General features: G+C 38.8%; 1 protein-coding gene across 1 annotated transcript in view; it reads right to left on the bottom strand.

Annotated features, from left to right (window-relative positions):
* MPP7 (MAGUK p55 scaffold protein 7) overlaps positions 1-21,061 on the bottom strand; it is a 204,222-nt gene that overhangs the window by 44,314 nt on the left and 138,847 nt on the right. The window contains exons 6-11 of the mRNA XM_069458748.1: positions 16,777-16,908; positions 8,913-8,994; positions 7,829-7,914; positions 4,767-4,841; positions 4,370-4,566; positions 3,840-3,904 (exon numbers count right to left, since the gene is read on the bottom strand). Coding sequence (XP_069314849.1) covers positions 3,840-3,904; positions 4,370-4,566; positions 4,767-4,841; positions 7,829-7,914; positions 8,913-8,994; positions 16,777-16,908 — 637 coding nt within the window. The remainder of the gene's footprint in view (positions 1-3,839; positions 3,905-4,369; positions 4,567-4,766; positions 4,842-7,828; positions 7,915-8,912; positions 8,995-16,776; positions 16,909-21,061) is intronic.

Consider the following 21,061-nt stretch of genomic DNA (forward strand, 5'->3'; position numbering starts at 1 on the left):
TTCTAAAATATTCTGTTGTAAAATACACTAATGAATAAGAGCTTTTTCTTGCTCCTTTCTGAAGGCCATATACACTGAATGATATCCTACTGATATTAAAAGTTAAATTAATGTTTATGCTATTAGAAAGATAATTCTTAACTCATATACTTGGATTTCAAAAGAAAGGGAACAAACAATATTTTAAATAAATTCCTATTTATTTCTTAAAAGCTAGGCAATATCATATTGCTTTAATATATGCAGTCGAACTATAAAAATAGCTGTAAGCAGAAAATTAGAGTACTTTAAATTATATGAACATAAGAAATGCAAGCTGCCAAGTTTCTGCCATGAAAAACTACTTCTGTATGCTACTTGAGACACAGATTCATTTTTACTCATTTTCAGAACACTTTAAGCTGTATCTTTTATGTAATAATTGAAAAGCTGGTCATATCAAAGCAAATCTATCAGACTTCTAGGCTGCTCTCCTGTCTGCATTACTAATACAAATCTATTATGGGAGAACCTATCATTAGATGATGAAGAGAGGGAAAAAAATTTCTATCGCAAAAAAAAAAAAAAAAAATTCTATCACAAATTTCTTAGCTGGATAAGCAATTCTCCCAAAAAGGAGGAAGGGGAGGAGAGGGAGGGGGAGGGGGATCCCTCTATCAAGCTTATAAGAATGTTTTAGGATCGAGTTCACATTTTTGTTTTCAGGAATTTTTAATTTTAAGAGGTAAGAGGTACATATTTTTTTGTTTGAGAAGCCTTTTTCTGGGTTTGTATTAGAAACACCAAGTTTTTTTTTTTGACAGGGTCTCACTTTGTCATCCTGGTGAGAGAACAGTGGCACAAGCATAGCTCACAGCAACCTCAAACTCCTGGGCTCACGAGATCCTCCTACCTCAGCCTCGCAAGTAGCTGGGACTATAGGTATGTACTACCACTCCCCTGTAATTTTTAAATTTTTTGTAGAGACGAGGTCTTGCTTTGTTGCACAGGCTGGTCTCGAACACCTGGACTCAACCAATCCTCCCACCTCTGCCTCTCAAAGGGCTGGGATTACAGGTGTGAGTCACCACACCCAGCCTAGACACACCAAGATTCTTAAGGGGAGGAAACAACCAAGCATCGAGGATGACTATGACCTACACTTGGAGTTCTGCATAAGGATGTTAGTTTTAAAGCCCAAAAAAGTTGCTATTATCATGGTTCTTGATTATACTTCCCTGGGAGCCAGGGACTAGAGGTCTAGCACAAATACAAATGCAAAGATGATGAGGCTGGGATTTGCCATTCCTTATTTACTTCTATGTTGATATTAACTGAACCCCTATAGTTCCAGAACCATCGTCCATGAAACTTTCACTCATATATATATATATATATATATAAAATTATTATTAGTCAACTAATCATTCACTTAGTGAAAAAAGTTAATGTGACTAAATTCATACTCCAAATCCAACGCTGACAATATCTTCCTAGGTTTTAAGTGCACTTGTAAAAATTTAGTGAAGAAAATTTTTGTCACTGTATAAACTTATAAACACCAACATGACAGAATTATTCTTCTTTTAGAAATTTTACATTAAATCATAAACTTTTCTTAAAATCTATCTTATGAATTAATATTCAAAGTATCATAAAAATAAAAAATTTTATATAAACTTGTCTTCCTTCATAGCATTACTCTGTGATTTAGCAAAGTCATGATAACATGAACTTCCTATTCCAAGAATCTAAGTACCAAATATTGAAATCCAGACAACTGAGTCAGATGGCCTTTAAAAGATTTAGTTATATAAAGAATCATTATCAAAACATAGGTTAAAGTTCTTTTACATGTCATTAAAAATGTTTATAATCGATACAATGATTTCTGTATGACTCTTAAGTTTATGTGACGATGACATTCAAGGAAATTTCAAATGGAGTTTCAATTCTTTGAGAATGAAGATATTAACTTTCTATTTAATTTTCACAGAAATACATTGTCTCTCTGAACAAACCGTGTTTACTATACATTATTGATTTAGAGTAATCTTGACCAGATTTCTTTGAAAATAACACATCTCTCAGAGACTCAAAGTTTAATTTTAAAAAAGGTGTGAGAGAGAAAAGAAAGGATGAAAGGAGATGAAGGAAGACCAGTAAAACACTTCTGAATGGCATTCAAGGGCAGAAAAAGCAAAAATTTAAAAAAAATTAGTAAAATGAGGACATTTCAGTAGAGATAAATCCTGGAAAAAAATACATCTCAGAGCCAAATATTGAAATATTAACATAAAAATAAATTACGCAAATCAACAGACAAAATGACTCCATTACACTTAATGCTTCTATATACACACATGTACACACAACACGCACACACACATGCACACACACCCCGCACCCCTCACATTCACACACACCTATAAGAAACCAGTTTGGGAGATCTATTGAAAAAACAATCTATTCCTTTTGTATAGTTCTTTAAAGAAACACATATACATTTATGCAAAAATTGTAAATAAAAATCCATTATTGTATCAAATAATGGATTTGATACAATCCGGAGGCAAATTTCTAGTTGCCTCCGGCTCAAATTTGAGTATAAGATTCAGATTCAAGCATAATCACATGTATTTCATTTTTAACTTATACCTATTTTATCCCGCATACGCCAGATTAGAAGCGTGTAAGCCCCCAATTTAAAAATCCCTCACAGAGCAAGTCAGCTGGATGCCTCAAAGTCCCTTTCAGCTGGATGAGTTGGCTGGTGAAAAGTCATCACACTTAAAAACAATGCAATGTTCTCGTTACACTTTAAGCTTTCTGATGTCATAGGACATGTGGCACTGTATGACAAGTGTTTTTTCCCTGTGTCCAGACTTAATGGAGCAAGAACAAGCAGGCTTTTGAATCAGGGCTCCCCTTGCAGTATTTGCTTGCTGGCGAGATTTACATGCGACTGTACTTTGGCTCTCTTTACAACGCGATTCCTGGGCTATAAGCTTCCACAAACTGACAGAAATAACAGGAGCTGTGAAAAATGCAACAATACTAAAAACAGATGTTGGTAGAAAATTCCAAGGCCATTTATTTGCTCATTTCGCTGTTTAATGTACAATTTCTATGCTGAAAACAAAGGGCTGGGTTTTTTTCCTCTTAAAATACCTGGAACCATGAAACATTTAGGGGAGGTGAAGCAGGAAATTTATGGGATGGAGACTTGAGGAGACAGGCAGTGGGAAGTAAAGTTGATAGGAGGTTAGGCTGAAAGGAAAAAAAATGCACCTAAATCCACGCTATGTTTTTCAGTAGTCATATATCATTCTTTTCCTTACTCTCATTTTCTTTTACTTGAGTCTGGTGGTAAGTCCAAATGGATGGGTTAAAGGCCAGAGGTGTCATGACTTGGGGATAAGAAGGGAATTAAGAACAAGAATAATCTGTCTAAGGCATAATTGCTTTTGTGTCCAAGAAAATGGTATGGTAGATTTTTTTCTCCCCTGATCTTTACCGAGAAATATCTTACCCAAACCTCCTAGTGTTGAAGAAATAAAAGAGTTGTATTTTAGGTTACATTTAATAAAATACCTAAATTCAGAAATCAAAGAGAGTCGTAGTAGTTATTTCCTTAAAGAGTGAGTGGGTTTATTATAAACAGCCCAATCATCCCTTTCTGTAAAAGGTTCACATTAATATTCCCACTACGAATTTCTTTTCTGTTTGGTTCCTGACAAATGATGGTGCAAAGCTACTGGAAGGTAACAGGACCCCTTGTCTTGCCACGACTACCTGCTTTCGCAGTCAAAAATAAACAGCAGGATTTGGTTACTCTGCATTCTCATTAACAAACTTACATGATTTCCTGTTGGAAACTTTCAGGGGCTGAACCAGTATCTCTGGTCGTCTCAGAGCCAATCTCCTGCGGAATGAAGGTCAACACGCCTATCAGTTTTCAGCACCGTCGGAGGTTCACACACAAATATTGAACGTCTTAAGAAAAAACTTGAAAGTCAGGGGAAAAACGAACACAATGCAATCTGCTCAAATTAAGAGATAGATCGTCTATTTTCAAATTTTGTAAATTCTCTCTCCTCTCTCCAAAATTGAGTCTTTTTTTCCACCTTTCACATCAGCAGGGTTTCGGATATTAATGTGCTATTTTCCATTTGCTTCATAACAAAAATCCAGCGTGATCTGGTTCTGTCATATTATTTTTGGTCATCATTCATACTTAGTTAGACAAAACAGAAATCCAAACCCAGGGGATAAAGAATTCTAACGCAAGGTTTTATAGCTTCTTTTATCGCAGCTACGCTGGAATGGTATTTTGCAGAGAACAAAAGGTCAGCTGAAGAAAGACCATGATTATGCACCACTAGCTCACCTTTCCTGGAAATGCTTGGAGGGAATCAAGCCCGCTCTGGGACTGGCGTCCCCTTCGGGCTTTGCCTGCCACCACGTTGCATCATCTTGGCTCATGATCTGAAGAATATCTCCCTTTCTGAAAGAAAGCCCGGCTTCCTTACATGGAATCGCCTTATCTTCATTGGGATCATAGTCAAAGAGAGCTTTGATAAACATCTGGAAGAAAAGTTTCATTTCAGATGAATAAAGATAGAAAATAAATGTGAAACGGTCCACGTTCTCCCAACTCCGATTCAAGAAATGATAATTTAAAACCCAGAATATTACAAATGTGTTGTGACAAAGCAGATATGCAATAGATGGAAAAGCATTACTGCTCCCGCACAGACACAAAAACATTCTCAAGTAATGCTCACCTTGCCTTCTGTGGGCGGGGTCTCTTCTTTGATGCTGGGGATAATCTTAAATGTAATTGCTCCCTGAGATTGCGCCTGGTAGTAGAAGAAAGAAAGGGTTATAGAAAAAACTAGAGCCAAAGAAAAACAAGGTGAAATAAGCAGAAAGCTGAATGCAGCTAAAAATTTACAAGCTCGGGGTTTCTACCGTTAGAATAAACTAAAGAAACTATTTTTGTAGAAATTCTTGTAATGCAAGAAAGCTTTAAAGTTTGTCAAATAAGTTAAAAAATGTTAACCCCTAAATCCACTCTTACTTCCTGTGTATTTTTAACGTGTCAATAAATATATTTCCATCCATGTTAAGTTACATCTGTGTTCTTTGGGAACACCTACGGTGTCAGTAGTGCAGTTTCGTAACTTTAATAGGTGATTCAGTTAGTGGCAATGCCCTCGGAAAAAACAATGAAGACTATTCATCTCCGTTTAGTGAGTAAAATGTAATAGATTAATTATAAATGAAGACTGTCTATTCTAATTTAATTAAAACAGGTAACACTACCACCCACAAATCTGCTGATTATCTCAGACATGGAATGGTCTCTCTTTAAATATACTCTTGTGTCAGTCTCTATTTGTCTCTCTCTCTCATTAGCATTTATCAAAGCCATACTTAATTATTTATGCCATTATTTCTTAATATCTGTTACTCCTGCCAAATTATAAACTCCATAAAAGCACTAAATACCTGGTACATTTGCTTTTTTAGTTTATTTTATTTTTAGAGACAGGATCTCATACTGTCACCCAGCTAGACTGGCATCGTCATAGCTCACTGCAGCCTCAAACTCCTGGGCTCAAGTGATCCTCCTGCCTCAGCCTCCCAAGTAGCAAGCTGGGACCACAGGTACATGGCACCACATCCGGCTAATTTTTAAAACTTTTTGTAAAAGATAGGGTGTCTCACTATGTTGCCCAGGACAGTCTCGAATTTCTGGCCTCAAGCGATCCTCCTGCCTCTGCCTCCCAAAGTGCTGGGATTACAGGCGTGAGCCACCATGCCCAGACTAACTGGCACCTAAAAGAGATGAGGGAGGGAAGGAGAGAGAGGGGGAGATAGATCTCTCTTGGCTCACTGTCAGTGGTGTACTGGCAAACCAGGATTCTATTATTTTAAAAAAAGGCCCTGATGTGTACTGTTTGCCCATTTCCTTGGTATCATACTCCCAACACAGCCAGTTTCAATTTACCAGCATGAAGTTTCTAGAAGTGAGATGGGCAATGGTGCATGGAGGCAGCCCCAGCACAACACAGCGTCTTAGGTAAAATAAGGTTTTGATAGCATAAATAACAGATTTGTTTGTTTGTTTTTCTCCCCCCACCCCCGGAGGCCTCCTAAATAACAGAATTTTATAAAGGGTTGATTTATTTCAAAATGTTAATATCGTTATTGCTAATCATAAAAGTAATTCACAAATGTTAAGATTCATATTAATACTGAACTGCATAGGTTGCACAGGTTTGCAGAGGGAAAGCAAAAGTCTTGTCTATAATCCCCTCTCATTTTTCTAGTTTGTGTGTGTGTGTTTTTCGAATGGACGAAAAGCCCTTAGAACAGTGTCACTTATTATGGGCTCAACCAATGTTAGCAATTATTATTATTACCATTATTATTAAGCCATATAGGTCTATCACCCATTGTGATCGCTTCACAGTAATCCGTCACGTGGATGAATGATTATCTGATCAATGCAACTTTCTTGTGTGATCAATGCAGTATCTGAACATTTAAAAAATATTTAGTTTATACACATTTATCAAATTATTTCCTTAGGATTAATTTCCAACATTTAAATTTCATGATTAACAGGTATGTACATTTAAAATTTTGCTAGTCTTAAATAGACATCTCCAAAAGTTCAATAGAACAATTTACCCCATGGTGAAATCATGTAAACATATCTATGTGCCTGTACTCTGGCCTACTTTGGGCATCAAAAAGCATTCCAAGCAATCCACTGTTTTTTAGACACATTTTCTTTTGTAAAGTGTTTATACATAGGTATTGCTGATTTTTCTGTAAATGTTTTTCTTACTGATTTCTATGAACTCTACATTAAAATATTAGCCTTTTATCATATATATTGAAAGTATTTTCCCCACAATTCCAGTTGTCTTTTAAGTTTATTTATGACACCTTTTCTCTGTATAGTAAGTTTTGAATTCTAGTACACACATCTGTTATTTTTCTATTTGAATTTCACCTTAAGATTAAAAAGTCTTTCCATACCTTATAACTATAAAAATTGTACGTTGCATTTTATCATGCAATTTTTACTATTTTTTGGACTTATATATTTAATTTATTGGGGATTTATTCTTGTGTGTGGTGTAAAACAGGGACTGACCTCATTTTTTCTAAGTGAATCATCAATTAACCCAATACTATTTATGAAATGCTTTCATCATTTTCCCACTGATTTAAAATGCCATCTTAATCATATACTAAATTTTCATATAAAGAGAAGTCTGTTTTGCGATACTCAAATCTCTTTTAATAGCTGTAGGGTTAGAGTATGTTTTCATATATAAACGGGACAGTCTCCATTTTATCTTAACAAATAAACCTTAGAGATTAATACTGTCAAGGCCTAAGACAATTTCATTCAAGTTTCAAATTTCATACATCTAAATTAATTTATATACCTGCAATTCATAGCCTATGGTATGGCTACATCAGTGGGAGGAAGACCAGGTAAATGTGTCACCAACAACAGTGTAGATGTCATCTGTCAAGTACAGAATTGGCTGTGCACTAAACTCTTCATACACCCTACCTCGTTTAATCTTCAAGGCACTTCACATAGACATTTACCTCTTCTCATTTTGTAAATGAAAACACTAAGGCACAAACAGATCAAGGTATTTTCCAAGGACACATAGGGATTAAGTGACGGGGCTGGGATTTGAACCCTGGACTGCTCAATCCAAATCCTGTGTATTTCAAATCAAGCGTGAAAAGTCAGAAATATAGTCATTCGATTTTATTTTTATTGCAATTTTAACATAAACTCACAGCTTACCAAAATCTGTATTATTTCCTCAGGCCTTTTATCCTCAACTGGTATCCCGTTCACTTCCCTAAGTTCATCACCAATATGAATAAGACCTGAGAAATAATGATTTGGAACATTAGCAGTGTCACCCACAAAAGCAAAAGTAATGTGCAGTTGTTTCCATGACGAGAGCGTCGTTAGGCTCCCTGAACACAGCTAAGGACTGGAAAGGAGACTGCACGCTTCTCGGGTTTCAGACCCTGCGCCTCTTCAGCAACGATCAGAGACCACAGCGTAACGCTGGTCTTTGTCTAGAAATGCACGTTACTAATATTTTACAACTTTTATTTATCTTTTTTTTTTTTTTTTTTTTGAGACAGAGTCTCACTCTGTTGCCCGGGCTAGAGTGAGTGCCGTGGCATCAGCCTAGCTCACAGCAACCTCAAACTCCTGGGCTTAAGCGATCCTACTGTCTCAGCCTCCCGAGTAGCTGGGACTACAGGCATGCGCCACCATGCCCGGCTAATTTTTTGTATATATATATATTTTAGTTGTCCATATAATTTCTTTCTATTTTTAGTAGAGACGGGGTCTCACTCTTGCTCAGGCTGATCTCGAACTCCTGACCTCGAGCGATCCACCCGCCTCGGCCTCCCAGAGTGCTAGGATTACAGGCGTGAGCCACCGCGCCCGGCCAACTTTTATTTATCTTAAAGGTTGCATGCTCTCAGTACTTTTCAAATCAGAAACATTGAAATAAGTCTTTCTTTTTTTTTTTTTTTTAACAGAGGCGGGGTCTGGCTTTGTTGCCCAGGCTGGTCTTGAACTCCTGGCCTCAAGTGATCCTCCGACTTCAGCCTCCCACAGTGCTGGCATTACAGGCCTGAGCCAGCACACCCGGCCAGAAACAAGTCTTATATAACTTTGGATGCCTGTGTATGCTAAGACCGCAGAGTGAGATTTATCTATAATTTGTTTAAATAGGTTCTCACATTCCAGCACAGAGAAAAGTATCTTATTACTTGCTTCGCTGTATTAGATCGAAACGTTTTTATGCTCCTAATTACACACAGGAAGTGCTGCTCACAAAGCAGTTCACAGTCACACTCACCGCTTCTGTCTGCAGCGCCTCCTCTCATGATTCTGGCCACTACAATCGCCCCGGTCTGCTCGTCCTTCTTGATGGTGGCGCCCTTTTAAGGAAAAACAAAAAGTATCTGTGGGTAAATGTGGGTACTGGGTGTCAGGAAGGGGGAGGAGGACATAAGGACATTCATCTGGAAAAAGAGAAAACAACTACTACAAAAAAATTAAAGAAATGAGGCAGGAGGAGTAGACATCGTGCCATGCGTCTTACAAAGACTCTTCACTAGGTACAGAAAATTCTATCTGCGCATCACTCAGGGCAGCAGTCCCCAGCCTTTTGGCATCAGGCACCAGTTTCATGGAAGACAATTTTTCCGGGGGGGGGTGGGTGGGGGCGGAGGGGGGCTCAGGCGGTGATTCCAGGGATGGGACGCACAGCCTGGTTCCTAACAGGCCATGGCCGGGGGTTGGCGACCGCAGATACAAGGGTTTCAGCACAATTTAAAGATTTTTGAAATCTTTAACCTCTTCAACAGTGTGGGAAATAAAAACATCCTCTTTCCATTATAAGAACACCTTGCATTTGAATGCTATGTTTTACTCTTTTGAAGCACTACCTCATTTTATGCTTGTAATAACCCACTCAAGAAAGTGCAACAGTGACAGTTACGTGACCAGACAAAAGATTATATAATAAGTTAGAAAACAAAAACCCAGGTCATTTGACTTTTAGTTCCGCAGTCCTTCTGTGACAGTAAGCTATCAGAGGAAAGAAATTTGGCAATAATTATAAAGCAAAAGAAAAAAAATAAAACCCAGAAATTAATTATATTTGTTTCCTAAGGCAAAGGTAAATGAATGGAAGAAAGATCTGTTATTCCACAGTTTTAATGAACCTAAAACAAATAGAACTAATATTTTGGCATAAGATTAGAAAACAATCTCAAAAAGAATCCCCAAATTCTTTACTTACAGATAATCAGAAGCAAATTAACTGCTGCTTTGTAAGAACAATAGGCATAAGTGGTTATTTTGAAAGTGTTTTCACAACTTTCCTTCCCAGAAATTGGCACTGGTTTAGCAAAGCCATCCAACATTGCACAATACTGCTAAAAAAGTATACCTTACATGGTGGCTGAATTTGTCCCAAAGAAGAAGTAGAATTTTTCCTAAGTTTTCACATTAATATCCTTAAAGAATAGATATATAAACAAAGTAGGAATCCATTTGTAATACTTTATATATATGACAACTACCAGATATATACCTAGTAGTAGTACAAATCAAGTAGTTAAGGGATAGGATGATCTGGTGGCATTTTTCACTACGTATGCCTGCACTCAAGGCCAAAGACTTGAATGAGCATCTCTCCATGGTCATAAACCGTAGACTCGTCAATTACTGATAGTTTCTACTTTTATTTCAACAATTAACTTGTGTCCAAAATGTCTAGAGATGTAATATTCTTAATACAACTGATTAGTTTGATTAGATTGACTTTCATACTCTTTAAAAATGTGTCTTAAAGTTCCCCACCAAAGTATGCCTAATGGCAGAAAAGTCTAGTAAGTAACCTAAGTCTATATATTCATATTTTATAGATGAGAAAGTAAATCTCAAATGGTTATAATTTGTCATAAGATCAAACAACCAGTATGTGGTAAAGTCAGACTTGTCTAAACAATTTGACTTAATTATCATTTAGGTCGGGCGCGGTGGCTCACGCCTGTAATCCTAGCACTCTGGGAGGCCGAGGTGGGTGGATCGTTTGAGCTCAGGAGTTCGAGACCAGCCTGAGCAAGAGCGAGACCCCATCTCTACTAAAAATAGAAAGAAATTATATGGACAGCTAAAAATATATATAGAAAAAATTAGCCGGGCATGGTGGCACATGCCTGTAGTCCCAGCTACTCGGGAGGCTGAGACAGGAGGATCGCTTGAGCTCAGGAGTTTGAGGTTGCTGTGAGCTAGGCTGACGCCACGGCACTCACTCTAGCCTGGGCAACAGAGTGAGACTCTGTCTCAAAAAAAAAAAAAAAAAAATTATCATTCAATACTGCTCAAACTGTATCTTTCCATAATCTTTTTGCTCCTAAGTTCATTTTTTCTAGAGTTCATCACCCTTGTGGTAGTTCGTCTCTAAGCGGGAGATCACCAATTCCTTCCTACCTTGTATGTGCATACCATCGTCCACGTCAAGTGGTGAAAACGATTTTGAGGCTTCTAAGCCTACGAGAAGACTTGCAGCTGGCACTGGGACCTCCTGAAACACTTGCTCTAAGGGAATCCTGCTGCCATGTAAGAAATCATGACTACTGCCATACTGTGAGAAGCCCAAGCTAGCCAAGTAGAGATGCCACTTGGAGAGAGATGCTTGACCAGCCCCCAACTTTCCAGCTCCCAGCCCAGGAGTCAGTCACGTGAACGACGGAGCCCTCAGCTGACTCCAACCTGGGCCTCCATCAGATTATACATACGAGGGACTCCAAGTGAGACCCTCTCAGCTGAGCCCACCAACTCCCAGAACTGTGAGAGCTAATAATATCATTTTAGCCACAATACAGGGGGGTGGTTTGCACGGAACTAGTTAAGCGGAACAAATGTCTCTCTCTCTCTCTCTCTCTCTCTCTCTTACTGTGAACTGTATTATTTTTCAGTATAGAACCATCCTGTTTGTTGTGCTTAATGCTAGTCCCTTTGACTTATTCTGCAATTCAATGAAGTTGAAAAATGTTTATTGAGAACTTACTATGTGCCAGGCACTGATCTAAGGGCTTGTAATAAATTGGTGAAAAAACAAAAATGTCTGCCCCCTAATCGAGTTTACGTTCTAACAGGGGACACAGACAATAACCAAGAGGTGGAATAATTCGATCTATTACACGCATGTTAGAAGCGGGTAAACACTGTAGGGGTGGGAGGGGGTAGGGCAGGGAGAAAAAGACCAGGATGCCAGAGCAGGTGGAGGAGAGAGGGGAGGCAGTGTGAGGACACAGGTCTCCCTGGGAAGATGAAATCTGAGTACAGAAATAATGGAAGGAGGTGAAGGGTCAGCCACAGGGACAGAACAGCAGACAGAGCCAGTGCCAAGGTGCTCAGGGGGCTGTGAGCAAAATGTTCAGGGAAGAGCAGAGTAGCCAGCACGGCTGGGGCAGAGCAGAAGAGGAGAACCAGGAGATGAGGTCGGATAGCAGCAAGGAGCCTGCTTATGTGGTGCCCTGGGCTTTACTCTGAATGAAAAAGGGAGAAGATATAGGATTGTGAACAATCTAGAAGGAACTCTCTACCTACTGCATTAAGAGTGAAGGCTAAAGCAATGAAATAAACAGGAGACAATTGCAGGCTAAGCCTCCCTTAGCTGAAGTGTTTGGACTGGAAGTGTTTGGATTTTTTTGGATTTTGGAGTATCTTCATTCTTTTGAATGCCTCAATGAGCATTTCCTTTGAGTATCATGTCGGCACTCAAAAAATTTCTGATTTTCAAACATTTCAGATTTTGAATTTTCGGATTTGGGGTGCTCCACCTGTACAATAATGCAGAGGTCATAAAAAGGGGTCTGGATATGTTATTGGTGGGGCCAAAAGGATTTCCCAAAGGACTGGCTGTGGGACACAAAATAAAGAGAGGAACCAAAGCTTGATTCTGCAGTTTTGGCTGAGCAACTGGAAGGATGGAATTGCCATCAACTGAAAGGGAGAAAGACAAGGGTGGAACAGATGTGAGGACAAAGATTAGCGGTTTATTTTCGGATTTGTGAAAACTGAGATGTCTATTAGACGTCCAAATGGAGATAACAAGTAGACAGATGGATACACAAATTTAAAGATCAGAAGAAAGGTCTGGAAGAGAAATACCCCAGGGAGTCCCTGGCACAGAGACGCTTTTTAAAGCCATGGGGGCAAGATGAAATCACTTCTGGAATGTGTGAAGAAAGAAAAGCACTCCAACACATAAGGGTTTTGCTGTAGATACAGATATCTCTGTTCTGATAGAACATGCTTGCTGGCTGCTGATTCCACTCTCTTTGGAGGATAAACTACAGACCTGAGGAACAATCTCTTACTTTCTATACAATACTACCACTTGACTCCGTCTTCACTTTGAACCCTTCATTCCTGGAGACTTCTATTTCTATCTTGCTTTCCAAACCCCTCTTATCACAATTGCTTGGTCTATGTGGGGAGCTAGCTACGCTCCCAGCAAAAGTTCGGGTCCCTCAGACAGGGGTCGTCGCAAAGGATGAAAAAATAGTAGGAAACAGAAATAAAAATAATACACAGAGCCAAAGATACAGTTTATTAAGAATAGATTTATGAAGCTAGGTAAAGGAGAGTACTCGGAGGATTACATCTCTTTCCCGTCAGAGATGCAACCAAGACTGAAGTACTATACAGATATTTATAGTGTACACAGTTTCAGTCGCCAGTGGTAACAGGGTTTCTATAATAACAGGTAGTTTGGTTTAGGGTCAAAGTCTTCTAAAAGGCTTCTACAGATCTTGTAACTAACTCTATCTAGGTGAACAATGGGTTATAAAATCTTCTTAGGGCAAACTTCTAAATTTTAGGATAAGGCTATCACTTTAGCAAAAACAGAGACATCCTGGCTCTGGTTATTGTGTAACAGAGATTTCAGAAGTCAAGCATGAGCTGTCCCTTATGCTATTTACTTTAATCGTATGGTTCTGTCTGGGCCCCGGCTCAGGCAGCACACCTTACTGATCAGCTTTTATCTCTGATTAGCTCTCATCTCGGGTGACCTGTCTTGGTTGATCAGCTCCCCATCTAGTGGCTCCATGCAAGACCTGCTTTGTCTTTCAAAGCAGGTGGGAGTCACAGGCCTGGGACTGCAGGGTCACCTTGGAGAGCGGCTGCTACTGACCATTGGAGACGCCCTCCTGAGGCCAAGCATTGATTTGTGAACTAACACGTTTACATTTTCCTTTAGGGCAAAGCCTTGCAAGACTCCTGAAATCATCTCTGTCTCCAAAAATATAGGGGGCATTTCTATAAATCAATATTTCTTAGGCTCAACAGTCTACTCCCAATGAAATGTATTTGCATGAAAATAAGATCAAATCTTAACAACACAGAGAGCATTATAGATGATACTGCACCAAAGTCCACAGTCCTATGAAACAGTCTGCAAATGCAAAATGAATTGCATTTGAATCTATTATTTTAAAACTTACATATTTTCTTACAGAATTATTTTGAATTTATTCCATGTGATTTTTGACCAAAAAAATAGAAAATTTCAGGTTAGATTGAGAAGTTAAAATTTTTAGATTTTTGTGAATTGTTAATTTTCGAAAATAGTTTATGAAAAGGGGGCTGCTGAAACTGGGTTATTGTGATCTCCTTAAATAAAAATTTTATCTCCTATAAACTGACAATATTGTAAGGTTTCTTTAAGAAGGTGGCACAGTCAATTTCAGGTTGAGCCTTTGAAATATTTTTGAAGTATGATCTACCAAACACTTGCATTGAGAACATCTGAGATACTTTTAAAAACAGAGATTCCCAGACCCCACCAAAAACCTGCTGAAACAGATCCTTGCAGGTAGAGCCCAGAAATCTGCATTTGAAGTCAGTACCTATGGTCAGTCTTCTTGTACCAAAATTTGAGAACCACCATTCTTAAAAAAGCAAGAGGACAGCTCATGCAAAAAACATGGAAATTTTAGGATCAAAATCCACTCACCAACTAATAGAATTTCATTTTCTTAGGCTTGTCTGAAATTTAATTTTCTTGATAAAACAAACATAAATTGCTCCAAATTCACAGGAAAAGAGGATAGCTCTGCTTCCTGAATTCTTTTTTTTTTTTTTTTTTTTTGAGACAGAGTCTTGCTCTGATGCCCGAGCTACAGTGCCGTGGCGTCAGCCTAGCTCACAGCAACCTCAAACTCCTGGGCTCAAGCGATCCTCCTGCCTCAGCCTCCCGAGTAGCTGGGACTACAGGCATGTGCCATGATGCTCAGCTAATTTTTTCTATATAGATTTTTAGTTGTCCAGTTAATTTCTTTCTATTTTTAGTAGAGACGGGGTCTCGCTCTTGCTCAGGCTGGTCTCGAACTCCTGAGCTCAAACGATCCACCCGCCTCACCCTCCCAGAGTGCTAGGATTACAGGCGTGAGCCACCGCGCCCGGCCCACTTCCTGAGTTCTGACTGCTGTTTTTCTCCCTTTCTCATTCCTCCCCTCAAACTATCACCCTTTTTCCTTTCCAAAGCCAAATACCTCCCAGATCCGTATTCACGGCCTGTTCTCCCAGGTAACCATTCTCTCCTTGAGCAGACATAATCTAGCTTCTGCCTTAACCATGCTGCATAACATTTATATAATGCCTGCATCATGCTTCAGAACTTTTAAAGCGCTCCAAATACATTGCATCTCAGCTGACATTCAAAACACTGCCCAAGAGGTACACCTCCCCATTTTCTGAGCAGGGCTGAGATGACGAGCAGGGCTGCTATAGGACATGGAGCAAAGAAATGACCCAACTGCCACTCAGGTCATCCAACGCAAGCTCGGTATTCAAGTCACCACATTATAAGGTCTAATAAACAACTGCGCTCTTACGTAACACCAATCACCTACCCCTTGGTTGCCAGATCTCCTTGTGAATCGTCCGCCAAGCATTTCCCGACCGTCCGCTTGCTTGGCTTCCCTCACCGCACCCATTTCTGATTCCCAATACTTGGACTCATTCTCCTAAAGATGACTCTGACTCGTACTCTTTCTTCCCTCCGTGTTTTCTGTTTTGCTCTGGCAGTCTTGCGGCTTCCCCCATAACCTCCCTGAACTGACAAATGTTACTTGGCAAGTGTTCAACGACGAGTTTGTTGAAAGGATTTTCTATTTTTCAAACTTTAAATTTATTCACCCAATAATCTTACTTTACTTTTAAAATAACCGCAAATAGAATACACTACACTAATTATATATTTGGATGAGGAAAAGTTCAAGACAAGTAATTCTATTCACCTAATTTCATATTCGGATGCGTTTAAAATGACATTTAAAATCTTAATACTCTTTTCAAGGAATACTCAAGAAATAATTTTGGAAATTTCTTCATTGTTGTTAGAGGTTCTCTTTTTCTCTATGAAGTTTTAATTTATTTTTTAAATAGAGCTACTTGAACATAAAACATGCCATCACATTAAACAAATTTAAGATCCATGCCACCAGAAAATTGGTTTCCCTGATCATCACCTAAATACAAATCTGGGAACGACACCAATTGGACATCAGACTGAGGTGGGGGGTGGGGGAGGGGATGGGGGTATGCCTACACAATGAGTGCATTGCGCACCGTTTGGGGAGTGGTAACACTTGAAGGTGCTGACTCGGGAAAGGGGGGGTGGGGAAAAAATATGAAACTGTTGTTTTTAACTTGCAAAATAAATAAATAAATACAAAAAAATGCTTATCAAAGAAATTAGATGTTTACTTCATTAGGATTTCTCAAAAGTTTTAGTTGGACTTGCTGTAGATGAGTTTAAATTTAAAAAGCAATTGAGTGAAGTACATAAAATAGCCTAAAGTTGAATCATCATAGCCAAAAGCAATTTTTTTTTAGTTGTACCACTTAATCTCAAATCAGCCATACTTGGTACATGTTATGCTTTCTTTTATAAATGTCAGTAGATCACATTTTCAAAATTATTCCTACTCATAACCAGTAGAATGCCTGTCATTTCATTTGGCTTCATTTTCATTTTTCTAAGTCATATTCTTCAGACAAGAATGTTCCATTTATTTTAAAGTTTGAGAACACAGAGGAAGTATATTTTAAAGAGGTATAAATGGTACGCGTCCACCAGATTTGGCTTTATCATGACATCTACTCATATCTGAGCAAAATGTAGACCAAAAACTCACCAATGGTTCTCTATTTTTTACCAGACGAATTATTTTTACTGAGTCTTCCTCGTCATCAATATCTTCAGGCATAGGAGGCAATACAGGGTCGTAGTTCTTCTGAGCCACAGTATCATGTACAGAGAGCAAAGCCTATAAAATTGAAATGTGGGTAAAAAAAATATATATATATATAAATAAAAATATCAAATCCAAAATTCCAAACACATCAAACTATAAAGAAAATCAAAACGGTGTTTTGGTTTTGACATAGCAATGGTAGTAAGGCAACTACCTGAAAAGGTGCCCATACATATGAAGCAGGAAGCAGAACCTGTAGACAGTGGCTCTACTTAGCTGCCACCTCCGTCTCCAATGCCGTCAATGTGTGACAAGAATCAGCACAAAATTTCCTCTAACCTGTACATTCTCTGGTTTATCCTTATGAGGGTGGCAGTTGGGGGCAAGGGTGAGGGGTGTTACTTTTGGAGAAAGGGAGAATATGAGGCTAGAGACACACTGTCAATGAGCTAACAGGAGTCTAAGAATACTCTTGTATTTTTTCTTTCCACTTTTTCTCCCATTAGGAGAGATCACAGAAGCAATCAATATGATTGATTCTTCTGTTGTTTTCTCACTTTAATTTTTATGTAATAGGTGACTAATATGTGTGTAAAAGGATAAAGGTATTTCTAGACCAAAGATAAGAACAACACCGGAACCCTAACATGTCACTATTCACTATTTTGGGTGAGTGGGTTTGAGACTCTCAACGAACTTGAGCCCTAATCAGCAACACCACTACCCACCAATTACTCAAGCCAAAAGCCTAGAAATCATCTTTGAAACCTTTTCTCTCACCTGCACTCTCAATATCCAACCCATGTGCTATGAAATCTACTTTCAAAATATATCTAAAATTTTTCTTCATCTCTCTAGTCTAGATAAGTGATTGGCAAACCACAGCACCTGTTTTTGTATATAAAGTTTTACTGGAACACAGCCATGCTTGTTCATTTATGCACTGTCTATGGCTGTTGTCACACTACAAGGGCAAAGCTGAGTAGGTGGAACAGACACCTTTTATTAAAAAAGCTGGCAGGCCCCTAGTCTGGACCATGGATGTCATCACTTTTGCCTGGAGCACTGCAATAGGCTTTAAACAGTCCAGCGGCATTTACCTTTGGCCCATTTTCAAACCCACGATTCACAGTGTGGCCAGAGTGATTATTTTTAAAATTTAAATCACATAACTGGCCTGCTAATAACCCTTCTAAAGCTGCCCACTGATCTTGGGATGAAGACCAAACTCATGAGCATGTCCTAAAAGTCTTGCATACCGCCCCAACCCTACCTGATACCACTCCCCTCCTCACTCACCTGAAATATTAATAATCTTTGTCTTAGGGGCCTGGCCAAAACATCCCTTATATAAGCAGATCCCTCAGTTACTTGATCTCATAGCACCTTGTTCTTTGCCTTCACATGTGTTCATAATTTATAATCCTATGTGCATTTCTATGTTTATATATTTAATATTAGCTATGTACTGAAACTGAAACTCTAAGATGGCAAAGAAATGGTATCTGTTTTCAGTTAAACCATCTAATTCACTATAACATATACCCAAAAAGCACAAATCGTAAGTATGAATTTTCAAAAATGAATATAGCCATGTAAACATACCCCAGTTGAGAAATACATTAACTGAGCCCCAATAACCCTTACATGCCCCTTCCTTTATCTCCTCCAAAGGAGGACGTCTTGCCTCTATTTAAAAATTACATAAATAGGATTAAAATGTGTATTTTTCCCCTAATATTAAGTCAGTGAGATTCATCCATGCAGTTACTGGTGGCAGAAGTCACTCCTTTTTCGCTGTTATATGGCACTCCAACATATGACTATTTCACAGTTTCTTTACCTACTATGCCTTTGAGGGACATTTAGGTAGTTTACAGTTCTTGGCTATTATAAAAATTGCTGCCTTAAATGTTTCATATCTTCTGATGCACATATAGACACCATTCTCGTTAAGTATATCTAAGAGTGGAATGCCTGGGTCATACGTTGTAAGTATATTCAACATTAGTAGATGGAGACAGTTTTCCAATTATTCTCTTACCAACAGCATGTAAGTTCTAGCTACATCACAGGCTCCCCAACATTTTACATTAGTAGCTTAAATTTGGCCATTCTGAGTGTGCAGGGGTATCTTCTGTGGTTGAAAGTTTCATGAAGTTTCATTTCTCTTATAACTAATGGGACTGAAACCCTTTTACATTTATTGGGCATGTGTATCTATTCGTTTGTGAGATGCGTCTTCAAGATCCTTGCACGTTTCCATTGCATCTGTGTTTTTCTTACTGATTTGTAAAACTTCCTCTTAATGTACTAGACCCAAGCCTTTGTCAGTCATATACGCTACAAATATACTCTCCCATTTGGCAGCTTGCCCCTTCACTTTCTTAATGGTGTTTTGTAGTCAATAAAGTATCCTACTTGCAACAAGCTCAATTAAAGTTTTTTCCTTCATGGTTGGTGCTTTTTGTGTCCAGTGAGAGTTTCAAAGGGAAGGAGTAAACAGTATCAAGATGATAAAATATCTGAAGAGATAATGGCTGCAAAATTTTGAGAACTGATGGGAGACTGAAGATTCAGGAAGCCCAATATATCCTTTAGGAAGCAAGAAAAATAAAAGAAACCTACACATAGATACATCACAGTGAAACTGCAAAATGGCAAAGGCAAAAAGATCTTAGGAATATCCAGAGAAAAAGACAGACAGATCATCAGAAAGGAAAAAAAAAAAAAAAAAAATTGATGGATGGCTAACTGATCAGCAGCAATAAAGGAAACCAGAAGACAGTTAAAATACTCTGAAATTACTTAGAAAAAATAAAAGCCAGTCCACAATTGTGTATCCAGCAAAAGTATCTTTCAAGAACAATGATGAGGGCCAAGATAAAGTTTTAAAAGATCTACCTGAAAAAACTAAAAAAAAAAAAAAAAAAACTACCAAAAAACAAAAACAAAAGATAGTGAAACAACAGTTTTTGAAGACAGCGGACATCAGGCAACAAAGGATGATGACCCCCCAGAGATAGGAAAAAACAATGTGAGCCCTATGGCTGCCCCAGCTTACAGCCTAGAGTTTTCAGGCTGGGATGGGAGAGAAGGAACCCAGGCAAAACCCAGTGGGTTGAGAAAAACACAACTGAGAGTCTGGGAGGTCAAGTGGCTAAAATTCTCCGGGAAGCCCATGAAGAGAGGAGACAGCGGCACACAGACTCTGGAGATGTGTAGTAGGCTCCCTCTGAGGCCTGAGCAAAGAGCTTTGCCATGGCACGCATATGAAAAACTGCCAGAAAGGATTAGTGATTCTCAACTGAGAGCAATTTCACTCCTATGGAGCCATTCAGCAATGTCTGGATACATTTTTGGTTGTCACATTTGGATGATGCTAAAGCACAGAGGCCAGGGATGCTCCTAAACATCTGACAGCATACAGGACAGTCCCCTCCCCGCAAAAAACAATCATCCAGCCAAAAATGTCAATAGTTCCAAGACTAAGAAACACCGTAGTACAGGGAAGATTCCTGAAGCTTACACAGAACAGGAATAGTTCCTGTTCTCACCAGTGAGAGGGAAAATCTCATAATCCATGGGGAGAGTCATGCTACTGTCTCAGTAGTGGGAAAAGTAAGCCCAAGATTAACACTGCTATGGTCTCAACTAAAAAACACTTAATAATAAGCCTCTGAAGGATCAAATGTTTCCAAGTAAATTAACTGTGTAATAAAACAAAGGTCAAGAATGTTATCTACAAAAATGCAAAAATACCCAGCATCAAACAAGGTAAAACTCACAATGACTGGCAGTCAATCAAAAATTACCATGCAGGCCGGGCGCAGTGGCTCACGCCTGTAATCCTAGCACTCTGGGAGGCCGAGGTGGGCGGATCGTTTGAGCTCAGGAGTTCGAGACCAGCCTGAGCAAGAGCAAGACCCCATCTCTACTTAAAATAGAAAGAAATTATATGGACAGCTAAAAAAAATATATATATAGAAAAAATTAGCCGGGCATGGTGGCGCATGTCTGTAGTCCCAGCTACTCGGGAGGCTGAGACAGGAGGATCCTTTGAGCCCAGGAGTTTGAGGTTGCTGTGAGCTAGGCTGACGCCACGGCACTCACTCTAGCCTGGGCAACAGAGTGAGACTCTGTCTCAAAAAAAAAAAAAAAATTACCATGCATGCACAAAATACTACTCATAATGAAGAAAAAAATAAAACAATAGAACTCAACT

This window comes from Eulemur rufifrons, chromosome 25 (assembly GCF_041146395.1).
Source record: "Eulemur rufifrons isolate Redbay chromosome 25, OSU_ERuf_1, whole genome shotgun sequence".
NCBI classification, from domain to species: domain Eukaryota; kingdom Metazoa; phylum Chordata; class Mammalia; order Primates; family Lemuridae; genus Eulemur; species Eulemur rufifrons.